Source organism: Dryas octopetala, chromosome 9, assembly GCF_963921425.1.
Source record: "Dryas octopetala chromosome 9, drDryOcto1.1, whole genome shotgun sequence".
Taxonomy (NCBI): domain Eukaryota; kingdom Viridiplantae; phylum Streptophyta; class Magnoliopsida; order Rosales; family Rosaceae; genus Dryas; species Dryas octopetala.
The window spans coordinates 15173301-15191108 of record NC_141374.1 but is presented as its reverse complement, the minus strand read 5'-3'; the positions used below and the strand labels follow the sequence as shown (position 1 = coordinate 15191108).

General features: G+C 38.0%; 5 protein-coding genes across 5 annotated transcripts; all 5 read right to left on the bottom strand.

Annotated features, from left to right (window-relative positions):
- Positions 1–136: 136 nt before the first annotated feature.
- LOC147274652 (vignain-like) lies at positions 137–1487 on the bottom strand. The gene is made up of 4 exons (XM_086228571.1): positions 1349–1487; positions 977–1212; positions 731–860; positions 137–456 (listed from the first exon to the last, which is right to left on the bottom strand). Exons 1-4 carry the CDS (start codon positions 1470–1472, stop codon positions 176–178), a joined length of 771 nt encoding a protein of 256 aa, XP_086084697.1. The 5' UTR covers positions 1473–1487; the 3' UTR covers positions 137–175.
- Positions 1488–3015: 1528 nt separating this feature from the next.
- Positions 3016–4911, bottom strand: LOC147274651 (vignain-like). The gene is made up of 4 exons (XM_086256024.1): positions 4420–4911; positions 4052–4287; positions 3795–3935; positions 3016–3515 (listed from the first exon to the last, which is right to left on the bottom strand). Exons 1-4 carry the CDS (start codon positions 4868–4870, stop codon positions 3249–3251), a joined length of 1095 nt encoding a protein of 364 aa, XP_086112150.1. The 5' UTR covers positions 4871–4911; the 3' UTR covers positions 3016–3248.
- A 2812-nt stretch (positions 4912–7723) lies between these two features.
- Positions 7724–9106, bottom strand: LOC147274650 (uncharacterized). The gene is made up of 2 exons (XM_086256025.1): positions 8905–9106; positions 7724–8012 (listed from the first exon to the last, which is right to left on the bottom strand). The coding sequence occupies exons 1-2, from the start codon at positions 9007–9009 to the stop codon at positions 7923–7925; spliced, it is 195 nt and encodes a 64-aa protein (XP_086112151.1). The 5' UTR covers positions 9010–9106; the 3' UTR covers positions 7724–7922.
- A 509-nt stretch (positions 9107–9615) lies between these two features.
- On the bottom strand, positions 9616–13058 carry LOC147274649 (Transducin/WD40 repeat-like superfamily protein). Its single transcript, XM_086257426.1, has 5 exons — positions 12704–13058; positions 12390–12516; positions 11761–11942; positions 11480–11675; positions 9616–10818 (listed from the first exon to the last, which is right to left on the bottom strand). Coding segments are annotated over exons 1-5 (1530 nt in total). The 5' UTR covers positions 12706–13058; the 3' UTR covers positions 9616–9795.
- Positions 13059–13577: 519 nt separating this feature from the next.
- LOC147274648 (uncharacterized) lies at positions 13578–17203 on the bottom strand. Its single transcript, XM_086256058.1, has 5 exons — positions 16751–17203; positions 15161–15197; positions 14837–15073; positions 14682–14729; positions 13578–14398 (listed from the first exon to the last, which is right to left on the bottom strand). The coding sequence occupies exons 1-5, from the start codon at positions 17050–17052 to the stop codon at positions 13850–13852; spliced, it is 1173 nt and encodes a 390-aa protein (XP_086112184.1). The 5' UTR covers positions 17053–17203; the 3' UTR covers positions 13578–13849.
- Positions 17204–17808: the final 605 nt, after the last annotated feature.

The following is a 17808-nucleotide window of genomic DNA, read 5'->3' as shown; positions in this document are numbered from 1 at the left end:
CAATCTGTCAATCTGACAATGTTATTTCTCCCTAACACAACTACTACAAATCTTAGAGATGATACATCAAATCAAATATGTGAAATGAATATTATTTGGTCATGAGGCCACAAGTCCTGCAGCTTTTATAACAGAAACAGCATCAGCAAAGCTGGAAGTCAGTGGTGGATGTTGTTTAGAGTTCATCCTTAGGAGAGGAGGCAGGTGCTGGTGTAGGATTGGCTGAAGAGTTCTTGATGGGATATGAAGCCTCCATTGCTATTCCACAGTGTCCCTCCTTATCAGCGATGCCACGCTGCATCCTTATGTATCCCTTCTCTCCCCATTCGGCGCCCCAAGAGTTCTTGACTATCCAGTATTTGGTTCCATCAAGTGTTGTTCCATAGCCCACAATTGCAACACCATGATCCAGCTCCTTGCCACATTGTCCAGTAAATACCCCCTGTGAATCATAGTGGACCAAATTAAGATATATGACTTAGGGAAAACTCCTACGATGTACTCCCTCATCGAGTTCGAGCCCATGAACTATACGTATCAAATAAACCCAAGTGTTCTTGTGCTGGGTGTGGGTTTGAAGCTAGGAACTCTGAGTTTACAACATGTCTCATACTCACCCTTCTTACCACTAACTTATACGTGCAGGTGACCTTGGCAACTTGTATTTGTATATTCCAATAGCCATTAATTAGTCAAAGTGAATATAAATTAGAAGCTTACCTCCGAGTAGATTGAAAATCAAAACCTCCAGCATCTATGGCAACAGAAATAGGTTGGTTTGCAGCTGCTTTGAGCAATGCATCCTCATTATTAGCAGGCACAGCCTCATGGCCATCAATTGACACTGCTGGAGAATTCTCCTGCAAAAGCATACTTGGTGTTATTCTCATACTGTTCACTTTCATAAATGAAGGGGCATCCGAAAAATGACCAAATATATATCCCTGAAAAGTAAGCACTGCAACAAAATGTATACCTTTGCAACATTACATGTTCTATCTTCCGCTTGATAAGGGTAATTAGTTTCTGTTGTTAGTCCCCCCTTTTGTTTGATGAACTCAAATGCATATTCCATTAGCCCTCCATTGCACCCTTGATTTTGTTCAGTGTCACAGTCAACCAACTCTTGCTCAGACAACGAGACTAGCTTATTTGTATTAATCTGATTGATGCCCTCAACAGCTACAACTGTTGAAAATGCCCAGCAACTACCTGTATAATATTAAATGCCATGTCAATTACACTTTGTAATTGTGATATGTGGTGGCAGTGGTGCTGCTATAAGCAAAAGGAAACAAACTAGAAAAAGAAAGAAAGGGCAAAGAAGCAGCAAATTTTGCTTACCGGCCACATTGGCCTTGATCCTTAACTGGAGTGACAGCGCCTTTCTTTCTCCAATCAACAGACGGCGGGACACTCTCAACCTTCTCGTACCTAAAGCTCCCATCAGTGTGTGGCTCCCCTCGGAACATCTTATGATGCTTTACCTTTGAGCCGGCATATACGCTCCTGAACTCATGGTTGGTCATGTCAGCAAACTTGTTCAGTTTCAGCTTGTAAGGCTTGTTGATTTTGTTAGTGTTGTGAACATACTTGACACTCTCCTTAAACACATTGAGGTTTCTATAAGGGAATAAAAAAAATCAAAAATCCCACTAATAAATAATAAAAAATCTCACACCTGACTGAGATCTAATTGACTAATTATAAAGATTGAAAGATTTTTTTTTTTTTAATAGTGTGTCAAATATTTTTAATATGAGACCTCCCTCAACTTGAGGCCCTAGGCACAAGCCTTGCTCGCCTTACCCTTGAGCTGGCACTCATTACGGCCACCTACCACTAGATGCCCAATAAAGTAATCATTGTTACGTACTCAGCCTTCATGCAACAAGGACCCAACAATTGTCTATATATATGTGGAGTTTTGTGTTTAGAGTTGTGGCATGACTTGGAAGCTAGAGAGAAGGATATAGGTCTTCACAGTACTTGTGTATTATAGCTAGAACCCTGTTTTCCTTCACTCTCATCAATATCTTCCATTTGCTTCACCATCCCAAAGAGACTGCCATGAGTACAGATCACAGCCCATGGGTTTTTGGGTTTGGAATCCTTGGTACAAATATATTAAACATTGATCCTTCTATTAGTTTCTAGTTTGTTTATGGGAAATCTCTCAGAAAAAATCTAAAATACTATTACTAATTTTCAATCTAATTAGCATATATCTCCATGATTACCAAAACGAGAGCAGTACCGTCATATTAACATCGGTAGACCAAGAATTGAATTTCCAGCAGCAGAACAGAAACACTTGGAGGCAGGGCCTATTCAGAACCTGGTATGCATTTCTTTAATCTCCCTTTCTGATAATTGTTACTCTTCTATTCTCTATAGTTACAGCTTTTTATTGGGTTTTCTTTCTCCTTAGATTGGTGCTGATGTTCGAGGCAAAGTTGATGGAGCATTCGACTCAGGTTTCCTAGTGACTGCAACTGTTAATGGAAATCTATTTAGAGGAGTCTTATTTGCACCAGTAAGCTTCCAAAATCAAACTATATTGTAAAAAGGCTTTAAGTTCATTGAGGTATGTAAAAAGGCTCTATAATGTTAACTTGTTTGTGCGACTTATAATTTGTCAAGACGCAAAATTAACTTGTTTGTGCCAATGTTAACCTAATTAGATTGAAAATTAGTAATAGTATTTTAGATTTTTTCTGAAAGATTTCCCATAAACAAACTAGAAACTAATAGAAGGATCAATGTTTAATATATTTGTACCAAGGATTCCAAACGCAAAAACCCATGGGCTGTGATCTGTACTCATGGCAGTCTCTTTGGGATGGTGAAGCAAATGGAAGATATTGATGAGAGTGAAGGAAAACAGGGTTCTAGCTATAGTACACAAGTACTGTGAAGCCCTATATCCTTCTCTCTAGCTTCCAAGTCATGCCACAACTCTAAACACAAAACTCTAGTTCCATTGCTATTCCACAGTTTTCTTGCTTACTTGAATGATATTACTATTGTTTTAGTAGGAACTAGGAAAAGGATAGAGTTATCCAAGGAAATTCAATCTGTCCATCTGACAATGTTATTTCACCCTAACACAACTACTACAAATCTTAGAGATGATACATCAAATCAAATATGTGAAATAAATATTATTTGGTCATGAGGCCACAAGTCATGCAGCTTTTATAACAGAAACAGCATCAGCAAAGCTGGAAGTCAGTGGTGGATGTTGTTTAGAGTTCATCCTTAGGAGAGGAGGCAGGTGCTGGTGTAGGATTGGCTGAAGAGTTCTTGATGGGATATGAAGCCTCCATTGCTATTCCACAGTGTCCCTCCTTATCAGCGATGCCACGCTGCATCCTTATGTATCCCTTCTCTCCCCATTCGGCGCCCCAAGAGTTCTTGACTATCCAGTATTTGGTTCCATCAAGTGTTGTTCCATAGCCCACAATTGCAACACCATGATCCAGCTCCTTGCCACATTGTCCAGTAAATACCCCCTGTGAATCATAGTGGACCAAATTAAGATATATGACTTGGGGAAAACTCCTACGATCTACTCCCTCATCGAGTTCGAGCCCATGAACTACACGTATCAAATAAACCCAAGTGTTCTTGTGCTGGGTGTGGGTTTGAAGCTAGGAACTCTGAGTTTACATCATGTCTCATACTCACCCTTCTTACCACTAACTTATACGTGCAGGTGACCTTGGCAACTTGTATTTTGTATATTCCAATAGCCATTAATTAGTCAAAGTGAATATAAATTAGAAGCTTACCTCCGAGTAGAATTGAAAATCAGAACCTCCAGCATCTATGGCAACAGAAATAGGTTGGTTTGCAGCTGCTTTGAGCAATGCATCCTCATTATTAGCAGGCACAGCCTCATGGCCATCAATTGACACTGCTGGAGAATTCTCCTTCAAAAGCATACTTGGTGTTATTCTAATACTGTTCACTTTCATAAATGAAGAGGCATCCGAAAAATGACCAAATATATATCCCTGAAAAGTAAGCACTGCAACAAAATGTATACCTTTGCAACATTACATGTTCTATCTTCCGCTTGATAAGGGTAATTAGTTTCTGTTGTTAGTCCCCCCTTTTGTTTGATGAACTCAAATGCATATTCCATTAGCCCTCCATTGCACCCTTGATTTTGTTCAGTGTCACAGTCAACCAACTCTTGCTCAGACAGCGAGACTAGCTTATTTGTCTTAATCTGATTGATGCCCTCAACAGCTACAACTGTTGAAAATGCCCAGCAACTACCTGTATAATATTAAATACCATGTCAATTACACTTTGCAGTTGTGATATGTGGTGGCAGTGGTGCTGCTATAGGCAAAAGGAAACAAACTAGAAAAAGAAAGAAAGGGCAAAGAAGCAGCAAATTTTGCTTACCACATTGGCCTTGATCCTTAACTGGAGTGACAGCGCCTTTCTTTCTCCAATCAACAGACGGCGGGACACTCTCAACCTTCTCGTACCTAAAGCTCCCATCAGTGTGTGGCTCCCCTCGGAACATCTTATGATGCTTAACCTTTGAGCCGGCATATACGCTCCTGAACTCATGGTTGGTCATGTCAGCAAACTTGTTCAGTTTCAGCTTGTAAGGCTTGTTGATTTTGTTAGTGTTGTGAACATGCTTGACACTCTCCTTAAACACATTGAACCGCTTGTGCTTCTCATCGAGGCTCGTGGAAACCGTGTGATGGCTCCTCCACCTCTCATACAAATCCCACAAGCTTTCCTCAGAGGCCAGGTCTTTCTCATGGAAATCAAAGCTCTCAGCCACCCCAATCACCAGAGCAAGTGAGAGAGCAGCAACCAAAAGAAACTTCTTCATTTCCATTTTCTATATATGATTCAACTCAACTAAAGATGGGAATTAAGAGGAGGCTAGTGCTGCTTTATATAGAGGAATGAATGGAGATGAATGATGAAGTAAGTTACAGGTTCCTTATGGACATCAACAACTTGTAATATTAATGGAGGGAAATATCCAACATGGACTGTGAGAATTGTGGAGATGAGTAGATAAGTGGGAAATGGGAAACGGTACGTGTTTGGTTTTTTCATACAAGCAAGGTCTTTAATTGGCTAAAATTAGGCAGTTGGGTTCAAAAATGGGTTGTAACTTTAATAAAAAGGGAGAAAGAATGTTGTATTTTTAGCACAGTTAGGATTAAAAACCCTTGTAGGCATTTTAGGGTGATCTTCTCTGGAATATTACATGCCCAACACGTTATACCATGTAATGCACACAGGGGAGAGAGAGAGAGAGAGAGAGAGAGAGTGGCTGAAAGAAAATGGGATGATGAGCAGGGTTACGTAGATGGAGTCTTTAGCCACGATTTTTGGCAAGTGGGGAGATAAAGTGCTTGCAACTGCTTTGATCTTTAACTGAAAACCCAGTAAGTGACTTTTACAGTATATTTGAGTGCTGAAATAACTCTGTTTTTTTTCAAACTTACGCCATACTATTGGAATAGACGTTCAAGTTTATATTCATAATGTCTTATCAAATGAGAATTAAACGGATTAATGAATAAATATGCATACGCTACAAAATAATTACTATCACTCTAAGAATATAACACATATAATATATGCTTCTTGCTTCTTGCTTCTTGCCTGGATGGTAACATGGGTTGCACCTTAGGAATTTGGACTACTTTTTGTGCAGTCCAGTCCACACGAGATTCATCAATAAGTCTCGATCGTAGAGTTTTGTTAATGTCTGATGAAGTGCATTTCGCATATGTAAAAACTTTCTTTTTATTAGTTTAAAACAGTAATTATTGTTTCTTTGGCAATAGGAAACCCTTGAGTTTGTCACATAGTTAATTAATCTCCTTTTGCATTGGTGGTAACTGGTAAGGCGTGCTTTTGTTTGAAAAGATAAACCTATGCTGACTTATAGGATAATGTCATGTCAATTACTTGTACGTATTCCATAAGACACATCTGTTTTTTTTTCCTTTTGTTATAAAGCGATCAGTTTGTAAAACACTTTTTTATAGAACTTTTCATACAACTGGCATTTTCCTTATCATTTACATGATGAATTCAAGATTTCGACCCCATAAAGAAAACATGAATCCAAATTTTGCAGATCAAAAAAGAAAAAAAAAGAATTCCAAATTATGGAAACCCAGAGAGAAATGCTATATGCATGAAGTTCCTTTATGCTGAAGCAATTAAAGAGATGATTCAGCCTCCTAAGTAGGTGGGTAGTCGAGGTACAAATGAAAACATGCATTCCAAATATGGAACCCCAAAAATGTCATGCATTATGTTGCTTTGGAGTTTGGGCTGAAGCAATTAAAGAGATGACTCAGCCTCCTAAGTACACACCATGACACCAGTCCACACCATTTGACTAGCTAGCTAGCTAATTAAGGTGGTCGAGGTTTAACATCGCTTGTAGGACTTCATTAACGTAGTGTGTTGGGAACTATTCACTTCTACATGTAAAGAAAGTGAGAGAGAGAGAGAGAGAGAGAGAGAGAGAGAGAGAGAGAGAGAGAGAGAGAGACTCCTAAGTACACACCATGACACCAGTCCACACCATTTGACTAGCTAGCTAGCTAATTAAGGTGGTCGAGGTTTAACATCGCTTGTAGGACTTCATTAACGTAGTGTGTTGGGAACTAGTCACTTCTACATGTAAAGAAAGTGAGAGAAAGAGAGAGAGAGGCTTTAAACCAATCAATTTGTATCCCTGTGTGGGCACAAAATAACCTGCTGTTTTAATCCCAACATTAATTGCGCTGCTTAATTGCGTAAGACTGTTTTGATCACGCAAAGTTACGATTATCGTTCAAAATTTCCACTAATTCCCGCAGAGGCTAGATATGGGTAGTTTAGTAATTTGCAAACTCAATATTTTTGGATATAATCTAGTTAAAGTGTGTGTTACAAACTTACAACATAAAAGAGGCATGATGGGATAAAGTGAGATGGAAACTTTGTACACAACAATACATCCAAAAGCTGTTTGTTAGCAGGAAGAGGAAAATCCAAAAGCCGTTGGCTAGGATGGTATTTGAGCCATTTGCACCAACGAAAATGAAAATGGCATTATGGTTTTCTGTTTATACTTCTTGTTACTGATAAAGTGGACCCATATGCAACTGCATACCAAGTAGTAACTGCAATTCTTTCTCATTCTGTAGCTAAAGCTGCACAAAAATCAAAATGATACAGACTGAAACCAACTTTGACAAACAACCCCAAAGAGAGAAGGTGGAAGTTTTTACATTAAAAAGATAAGAAGTCACTGGAGTGAAGGATAAAGAACAAACACCTCTAATGGCTGTAATAGAGACGTACTACACATAACTAGTGCATATTCTAATGTAAGGGACCCTTTCCTGTCCATAAAATTTTTTACAGGAAAGCGAAAACCTCACGAGGAGGTGGCTTTAGGACTTCATGATGTTAAAAAATGTACAGAAGACACTAGGGTGAAACCGTGAAAGTGATTGTAGTTTCATGTGAAGCTCGCATGTCAAACAAGTCAGAAGATGAGATGCAACATAAGTTGCTACAATCACTTTGGACATTAATGTTTTGGTAAGTTGCATATTATCTAATCAAGCCTGAAGATTGAAGAATAACTGAACATAAGGAAAAATATGGAAAATTTTCCAATAATTTGCTTTTGACTGTGCCTCAATATCTGGTAAATAACATGATTAAGTGTTACTAAAACATTGAATAACATGACATATAACTTTCCCAAATCTTACACAAAGTCATCCATAAGACAGAGCTTAGCTATTCAGTGAATGCCAAGTTGAATTATTAACAATGATAGTATTCAAGAGAGCAAGGTTCAAACAAAATCGCAATTAGAGGAAACAAGGAAAAAAAGGGTACAAGAAGATCACTAAAGTAGCTCAGGCTTGAGTCTTCTTTTGTTTGGCTTGCTCCTGCAGTAGTTCTTCTCTAACCCTCTTAACTTCCATTTCCCTTTCAAGTCTTTCTTGCTGATACAATGACAGATACACACCAATCCAATCAATATTGGAGTAAGGAAGACTTTAAACAGTAATCACATACTAAAACCGAATTATTCATATCTGGAGAAGATCAACTAAAAAGGCGAGCACAAACAAAAAAGCTTTTATTGCTGCCCATGCATATATGAGCAGCCAATGTAAACATCAAGACTCAAAATCTTTGTTTCACCGAGCTTCCTGTTATCATTAAAATATTATTACAACAAAATCAATGGTTTTGTTAGTCCAAAATATGAAAATACTTCTTTTTCTATTTCACAAGTTTGTGCTTTCTACCTAAATTCATGGTAATAAATTAAAGGGGCTAAATCTACATGGCTTAAAAAAACCAGCATCTAATAGAGACAAACAAAAGAGAAGCAACCCAACTAGTAATGACAATAGAACATTAGGAAAACAAAATCCAACATGGAAGAGCTCCAAATAAGAAATCCCATAATAAGAACCACCATTACCTCAAGGTTCAATTGTAAACAGGAGTGTCACACATAGCAGTTAAAACAATGATTACAGTGAAGTTCCAAGTTCTACTATGTTCTTTAATCCCCAGAAACCAAACATTGCATTTATGCCTTCAAATTCAAAGAAAAGAATCAAAAACTACATTTTTTTTTTTTTGGCCACTAAAAAAAAACTACATTTTAAGCAAACCAAATCCCCAAACTTCACATCATTTCAGTCAAAATCAGATTTTTCACCAAGAATTGAAGAATTCAATGATGACCCACTTCAATGTTTGAGCTTGTGATGCTGAAACTCAATTGGAATCCAGAATATAAGTTGCAAATGGCCAAAATTATCAGTCCAATTTGAAAGAGAAATTGCTCCGGCAGAGAATGAAAAAAAGGGGGATTTTAACCTTTTCGTCCTGATGCAGAGCGATCCAGACGTGGACTTTATCCATGGATTGCCAGAACACAAAAGCTCCCAAAGTCATAGCAAAGTAGGTTGCTACCTTCACCATCTTCACCTTCTCTTTCTCTGCTTCCAAGTTCTTAGGTTTCAGGTGAGAGAGAGATCACTGACAGAGAGACTTTCCGTTATCTTAAACGGGTCGAATCCAAAACCCAGAATGCTTTATACAAATGGGGATCTCCAAGTATTCTCCCCCCTTGTTGGGCTGATCCTGGGCCTGGTTATTGGATTTGGACTCCGCCCACGTGTTAGGCCCATTTTGTTAGAAGACTAGTCAGGATTCTGAATTTTTTTTTTTTTTACCACTGTCAGGATTCTGAATTAATTATGATCTATTAGCAAATTTGGGGTTTCTAGTTATGACAATTAGCAAATTTGGTATCCAGAGAAGTGAATTTTTGTGAACCATATTTGTAGAGAAGCAAATCGCATAACTTCTGTAAAACATGACTCAACAGATACTCTTATTTGATATTGAAGTTTTCCGAATAAGCTAATTTTTGGCCTTTAAAAAAAAAAGCTAATTTTTGTTTTCCATTTAGAATGAGAAGCATTGGAACAAAAATATAACACAAATGGCAAATTCAATTGTCATCCACTAAGGCTAAGAAAAGAAGTGGCTACATTTAGTCAAGATCTTTTGTATGAGAGAGAGTGAAAGAATGCACACATGTTATATTGGAGATGAATCAATATCTACACCAAATCTAATCGAACTTGTATACATCATGTATATGTGCGTTGTGGAAACAAGAACAAAAGGGTTCAGCCAGCCCATCTGGAGAAGTATCACCAGCTCCCTGCAGCTCATTTGTCATTGTAGCGTTTTTTCTCATCACGTCCAAGTACAAATGACTCCATTTTTGTCCGCAGAAGCTAGAGGTTTTCCATGCCCGCTCCATGAGCAACACAGGACAGATGCAGTGTGTTCCTTCAGAGTGCTCACAATCTCAGCCTTAGATATTGACCAAATATAGACAGAACCATCAGCAGATCCAGCAGCAACATAATTGTCATCTGGGCTGATACAGGATCGGCTCCAATTTGATGCTACTCTGTTTCCAGTGGCTCTTAATGTGCCGCAGACTTCCAGAGACCGCATATCAAATATATTATGCACATTGTCTCTCCCACTGGTCAATACTATGTTACCATTTCGAGACAAAGATATAGACGTAACAGCATTCGAATGTGCAGACAGTTCACTGAGTTGCTTTCCTGTCTGAATATCCCACAAACGAAGACTTCCATCGACATGCCCAGAACATATGGTCTGTCCATCCATGCTGAAGCAAAGAGCATTGCAGTTTTTGGGGAACATGATTGTGTTGGTGCAGTAACCTTTCTGCAAATCCCAAAATTTTATGGTGCGATCATATGCTGCACTCACAACATGACGACTTGAGAATTTGCTTACATCTACAGCACACACTTTATCAATGTGGCCAGTGAGAGTATGGCGTACCCTCCCTGAGTTAACATCCCACACATACAAGTTGTTTGAGCTGCTTGCCGCAATGATAGATCTATTATCATGGGTAATGGTAAGATCAAGAACAGAACCAATGCAACCATAAAGTGTACGATTTAGTGACCCAGTATTTGAATCCCACATTTTGATGGACCCATCCTGTCCGCCAGTAATCAATTTGCCAGAATTGTACTCAAATAATATGGAAGCACAGCCACCATCATGGGCATTGATCCTGTGCTTGCATACCGAAGGAATGGTTGACTCCACAAAGTATTCGGCACCTTCTTCACTTTGGCGGACCACACCATCTACTTGCTGCTTAGCAAGCTTTTCCAAACCGCTGGCCTTGAGCCGCTCCATCGTATCTTCATAGAGTGCATTTGCCTAAATTAAATAAGGATAACATGGGTTAGCTACATATACACTATGTAAAACGGTATAAAATGTATAAAAGATTCTTTTGTTTTTTTGGTGAATATAAAAGCCTCTTTCAAATTCAAAATCCTCCGTTCAACAGTCCATGCATTATACTGGAAAACAAAACGAGTGCTACCATTTAAATGTCAAAATTGATGGTCAAATCTTCTCTGGGAATCACCTATTCTTTCTGAAGGATTAAGTCGAATAAATTATACTCATAAAGAAAGGGGCAAGCCCCATGCCAACAGAGTATATCCAAACTGATTGCTTTAATCAACTAAAAGTCTAAACATTGCTTTTATTTGGGTTTTGATAGTACTTCCCTGGAACTATGATAGTGGCAAGAACATGTATGTATGCAATTAAGCACAAATTGGCATAGTCATCCAACATAAAAAATGAAGGTCAAAATATGTTGAACAGTGGCATAACATTCTGCTTTGGGTAACACATACAGCAAGGGACAATCATTAACCGAAGCTTTGAGAACCATCAACCAAGGGGTTGAAGATATTATAATAGTTATGCTTTCATCCTTTTTACATCTTAAAGCAGTCAACAGCTACAAGGATCTAACTATACCAAACCACAAATTGAGTTTGATTATAACACTATTATAAAGTACCTCGTTTAGACGTTCAGCATCCTTCATCTTTTCCAACATCCAGCGGTCAATTAACACCTTACTTTCAGCCTCGGCATTCTTAGCTCTAATGGTCATTTCTTCTAGTTGCGCTCTTATTTCCTGGTTCTCACTCAAAACCAATTCTAGAGCTTTAATCTTCTCTTCTAAGTCAGCCTTTAATTGAGAGCATTCATCCCTGCAACATGTACCCATTGCAATCAGTCATACAAAACCTTGAAATCTCAAAAGCATATGCCTTGCTATTATGAGTAAAAATCAACCTTTTTTGAGTTAGCTCGTTCTCCATATCAGCCATTGCTGCTTCTCTCTCTTGAAGTAAATTTTTTGAAGCTCTGGACTCGGCTACCTCCACCACAAGTTGCTCGGACAATCGAGATTGAGCTTTGTAACATTGCTGAAGTTCCAGTTCCAGATTCTCCGCTTTCTCCTTCCATTCTGAGCCCTTAAAAGACATTCAAAAGCAACTCAATCTCTAAATTCAAAACAATTAAAAGACAAAAGAATCTACAATCATGAGCATTTTAGTTACACGGAAACTGATGACCAGGAAACAAAAAGCGCGATGCAGCATCAAAATGGTCCATGGATTTTAGTTACATCTTACTAAGACGAAGATATGGAAAATCACTTCAAGAAAGACTTTGAAACCCATATATTGGAACTTGCTTACATAGTCTCATATTCACAGAACAAAATTAAATTAGAGTGAAGCAAAAAAGAAAGCCTAGTAGTTCAAGCAATATCAAGTAGTCGTAGCACTATAACACCAACCATTCAGTCTCAATAGAGAATTCGTAGGCTTCAAATTTTGGGTCAAATATTTTCAATTATAATACAATTCCAATAACCAAAACCCTAAAACATAGTTTGATAGGAACTAAGAGAAGACCTGAGAAGCAATCGGTCTCAAAAGAGCGATACAAGCTGGAGCATGAGCACCTTCTTCGAGCAAATGCCGCTTCCGCAGAGCCTTCAGCGCGTGCTTTATCGCTTCCCTCGCTATTTCCTCCTGTGACCTGCAAAAAAAAATTGACTTCAACTAAAATAAATAAATAAATAAAGTTCTCTGTAGTGTATAATCGTCTCTGTTTGGCAGCTGAGAAAATTGCATAAATAGAAAACTCATGATTTTCTTAACCAAAATCACGAAAACTCTACTACGACCAAAACGACAAGTTGTAGTGAGCTATCAGCTATACTCACATATTGATCGAAACGAATTGTATCAAAGCAATCGGTGGCGTTAGGGTTTCACGAAGAGGATGAAATCATGTATGTTATTAAGGGCGCAGGGGTGGTTCTGGAATTTGAAATTTTTTACAGTGATCGTTTACCTCAAAGAAAGAGGAATTCAAATTCCTCGGGAAATTATCTCCTCAAAATCAGGCGTTTTGGAACCAATAAAACGATAGAATTGGATTCCAATTGAGTCCGAACAAATCGGGTATTCCGTACACTTAGAGATCCGACCCGAAAGAGGTCGGAGATAGACGCAAACGCAACGCCTTTGTCTTTGGCTGGGGTGACTTTAGAGTTTAGAGGCGCAGAGTAGGAGTTGGACGAAGTTGGACGAAGGAAGGAGACGCGGGTGTGGTGCAACTGTGCAAGGAGATTATAAAACAGTACGACGACGTTTCGATTGATCCTGGGTTAATTATAAAGTATAATCACATGAATTAACAATAATAATTGTTTTTTTTTTTTCCACAATAATTTGTTGAATATGAATTCAATTCAAGTAAATTCATAATATCTGTGTTATTTTGTACTTTTCTTCAAGTAATAGAGTATTTTTCTAAAATTAAAATACGAATATATCCTAATGATAAGAGCACTTATTCCAGTATCCATTCTTCCTACTTCGGACATTTTTTACTTTTTTTAGGGAGAGGAAGTTGAATTTGAATCTCTCTAACATTGGTTAGAAAAATACCACTAAACTATTAACCAATTAGTCCATTCATTGCGGACTACTTTGAATCAAGAAAAAAAGGAGCTATAAGCCTATAAGAATAAGTTAATAACAATGAAAATAATGATGCTATTTCCATAAATCATTTTCCACACATTTCCCTTATTAACTATGAGCTTCATTTCCTTCCAATGATGAAAACAAAGAGGTTAGAGTTCTTTCATTAACAATCAAGGGCAGCAACACCCAACAACACATCAAACTCTACAAGCCATGACACCGTGACAAGTGAACTTAAAACAACAAGGAAGATACACATCCTGAAACCACAAACTTTTGCTGACCCTAAAACCTTCTTAAGTTAGACCCCAAATAATTTCCCCATCTCACTTGTTCTATGTTTCTGTTCCAACCCAACACAAATTTTAACTGGAGATTTACCCAGCTCGAAGTCTGTCCACCCAGTCGACACTTTTCCGTGCTTTTTCTAGCTGATGGTCAATGCTTCTCCTAGATTTCTCATGACGGTACTCCACGCTTCTTCGCGACCTCTCTATCTGGTCAACAGAGATTCTAAACTTCTCTACCTTGTCAATGGTATTAAACTTGTAATCATTAATTTTCAGCTTTTCGGATCTATCTGTACTTTTCCTTGGTTTCTCTCTCCAGTCAGTACTCTTCCTTGGAGCCTCATAAAAATCAATACTCCGCCTAGGATGTTCCATATGGTCTGTGCTTTTCCTACGGTCAGTGCTCTTCCTACAGTCTGTGCTTTTCCTACAGTCTGTGCTTTTCCTTGAACTAAATCTTCGCGAAGGTGATTTTTCAACAGTTGATATGAACTTATTGAGATGTCTAATATATTCTGGATAGAGTTCCAAATTACAGTGATTTCCGCCTTTGAGCCATAGAGGTTCATATTTCTCTTGACACAGTAGCCAAAGCTGCTTTCCGTGAGAACAGTCGACAACTTCATCAGATGTTCCCTGGAGAAGAATGATGATCAGAAAGATACCAACTCAAAAGAAATTCAAAAGTTTGTGATGAGGTCCAAAATTAAACAACACCAATTTTCTTTTAATCGAGTTCAGATGGAGCCAAGCATCTCCAGGGTGAGATTTCATGCATGTTTAGCATGATATTCTGCTTTAGTCACATCTATGAAAAACTAAAAATATAAATGGAAAGCCACACGTACGGAAAATAGTAACATTCTCACAATCACTTTATTACATAGCAAAAGAAAAATAATAAATCATGAGTACTTACATGTATTACCAGCACAGGACATTTTACTAGAGGGATTTTATCAATGTTCTGCACATTAATGTAAATCAGGTTCAGACCCATACACATTCATCAACATTCACTAGATAAAGTAATTGGATAAAAGTCATCATAACAATTGATATCAAGAAACTAACCTTATAGATATCAAACCAGTAGGTGCGCTTCACAGGATACATGACTCTCAAACCTGATAATATAGGACTATGCAGAACAATTGCTCTTAGTCGAGGCAAACGGGTAGCAAGATCAACAGTAGGACCGCTTCCAACAGATTGACCATAGAGGATTATGTCTTCCTGCTTAGCACCATACCTCTCTTCAAGACACTTATATGCAGCTTCAATATCTGCATATGTATTATGTTCGCTTGGCTGCAGAAAGGTATACAAATGGGATTCAGTAAAACCTTTCTATTACAATTTGAATCACAACAAATTGATGATTCATACTGCACTTACCTTGCCTGATGACTGCCCATAGCCAGAGTAATCATACCTGCCCACGTTGAAATAATATGGTTCAGAATGTTTTCTGTATTTATTTTCAAAATAAAATGTCTCTTGAAAATATATCTGCTGGTGTTAGGCTTGCAACAGTGTGTCCACACAATTGCTAATCAAACATAATTTAGGATGCAAAAGCAGGTCTCCAAGCTTTATCAGAAGTGATAGATTTTGGACAAGTAGATGTAACTTTGGGAGGTGATCCAGCATCAGTGACTCAGCACTCCAGTCCACAATGTGCTTTGCACTTATAATGCAAAGGCTATGCACATTTAATTGCCACCATAAAACCTTTTCTGATGCAAAAGAGACTTCTTAAGTCTTCTCCACAAAACCAACAAATTCTTTTTTCCTCCTCCGACAAATAATCATAGTCAACTTGGAAGGATAATTTAATCAGTTCAGCCTGTTAAACCTGCCTTACACTCTCTGGTTACTAGAGTACTCTCTGATTACTAGAGTAAAGTTGGTTTGGAGTCAGCACCTTCAAAATTAGTTTTCCCAAAAACTGGACCCAGTAAATCACACGTGTCCATTTTTGTCCCCCCCCCCCCCCTTCCCGAAGACATCCTGCAACTTTACAACATTTTTTTCCTTTCACACCATGAAGACTTTTAAACGATGAGTCTAGAATTAAAGAAATACTACATATAACAAACGGTTCTAACAATGTATACCATGTGTGAGGTATCCATGTATGCTTTAAATGACCTATGGCCTACAAGTCATATATATAGAACTACATGGTAAAGGAAGAGGTGTGACAATAATTGTAAACAAAATTACTTGAAAGTTCCATGTTGCTATAACCATTACACTTAAAAATTTACCTGTATTTAGGTTCAACTACTTCTGATATTCATTTATGAAACCTCTTCCAGATGAACTGTGGATCCCAGAACTGACAACAAACACAACCAATGTGGCAAAATAACCTCTTCTGATATCTCTAAATAGCAATATAACATTCTGTATACAATTTCCAACCTTATTGCTAACTGATTGGTTGAGCCAAAACACTAATTGGGTTAATCGAAACTCTTTAAAGTATCCTATTTCTAAATCATGATTATTAAGAGGATTCATATTTCTAAAATCAAATCACCAGTTCCTCACCTGGATTGGTTGTACTAAGGACCCAAAACAATCAAAAAATAACATCACACAGTTGAAATGTGGAAGAACATGTCTACGAAGAAAAAGCAAAAACATCTTAACCCAATTCCTTAGTTTCAGTCAAGATTAACAATTTCGAATCTTGAGGCAGAGTCCACCTCGTTTAGCAAGTAAACAACTCATGATAGTAGAACTAACACTAAAAGTCTAAAACCTACCCAAAAAAATACACTTTTAAATCAACTTCCCTAGAACCCAAATTGTCACACTCACAATTCCAATCAACACAGAAAGCAAACTTCCCCAAATTTCTCAAATGGGTATTGCTGATTCATCCAAATTTCATCTACACACCCACTAGATAATGGAAAAACCAATCACAGACGAAAGCTTCAAAATTGGAGTAAAGGGTAGAGAGAACAAACTTACCCCATGAGATTGACACGCAGGTGAATGCTCAATTCGATGAAGAGTTCGTACATCTGACCGATGTCAGTGGCGTTGCCATGAGAATACAGAAGGGTGGAAATGGCCATTGGGTGGCGTATATAGACGGCCACGATCTCCGAGCCGCGGCGCGTGGGAAACTTCAAAATGTCGACATTTTCGCGGTGGGGAAGAGGGTGCAATAGCAAGAGTCCCGTGGCTTCGTCTTTGATTACCTTGTAGGATGGTGGGTTTGGTGGGAAAAAGGCAAACTTGGCAGCCATGGATGAAGTAACCCCACCCATTCTCTCTCTCTCTCTCTCTCTCTCTCTCTCTCTCTCTCTCTCTGGATTGAAGATCAGAAGCAAATTGGCATTCCTCTTTGTTTCTACTAAGTATTTATGACTTTCTGTTGGCCGAGTGAAAGACAGAGTGTTTTGAAGTGAAAAGTGACTGTCTTCTCTCTCGCTTTGGGACAAAGAAACAAAGAAAGACAGAGAGCCTCTTATTCTTCTTCTAATTTCTAAATTCTAATCCATTAAATTTTCTCCTCCAAAAAAAAAACAAATCCATTAAATTTATTTATTTTTCTAAATAACTATTTAAAAAAAGAAAAAAAGAAAAAAGGCACTAGTGGCAAACTGGCAATGATATACTGAGCACTTGAGCAGTCACCCTCTCATGCAGCTTGTCGTAAGACCATGGTCATGCTCACGTGCTGTATCATTGTCCTGTTATTTTCTTGCATTTCCTTATTCTTTTTCTTTGTTTTTTGGCATTAAACAGTGTGGTTGATGTGGACTTTGTGTCCAAAAAAAAAAAGATGTGGACTTTGTGGGGTGAGGTTCAAGATCGAATTCTCATATTCTCATTCTAGATCTAAAAGAGAAAAAAGAAAAAAAAAAGGTTTAAGCCCCAATTTATGTTTATTTATTGCATTCGTACCCACATTGCATAATGTAAATTGGTTCATGTCAATCATTTTATACATGTATCAAACATAGTTTTTTCTTTTCTTTTTTTAATAATCTAAATTCGATAGGTGATTCAAACTTGAGAGT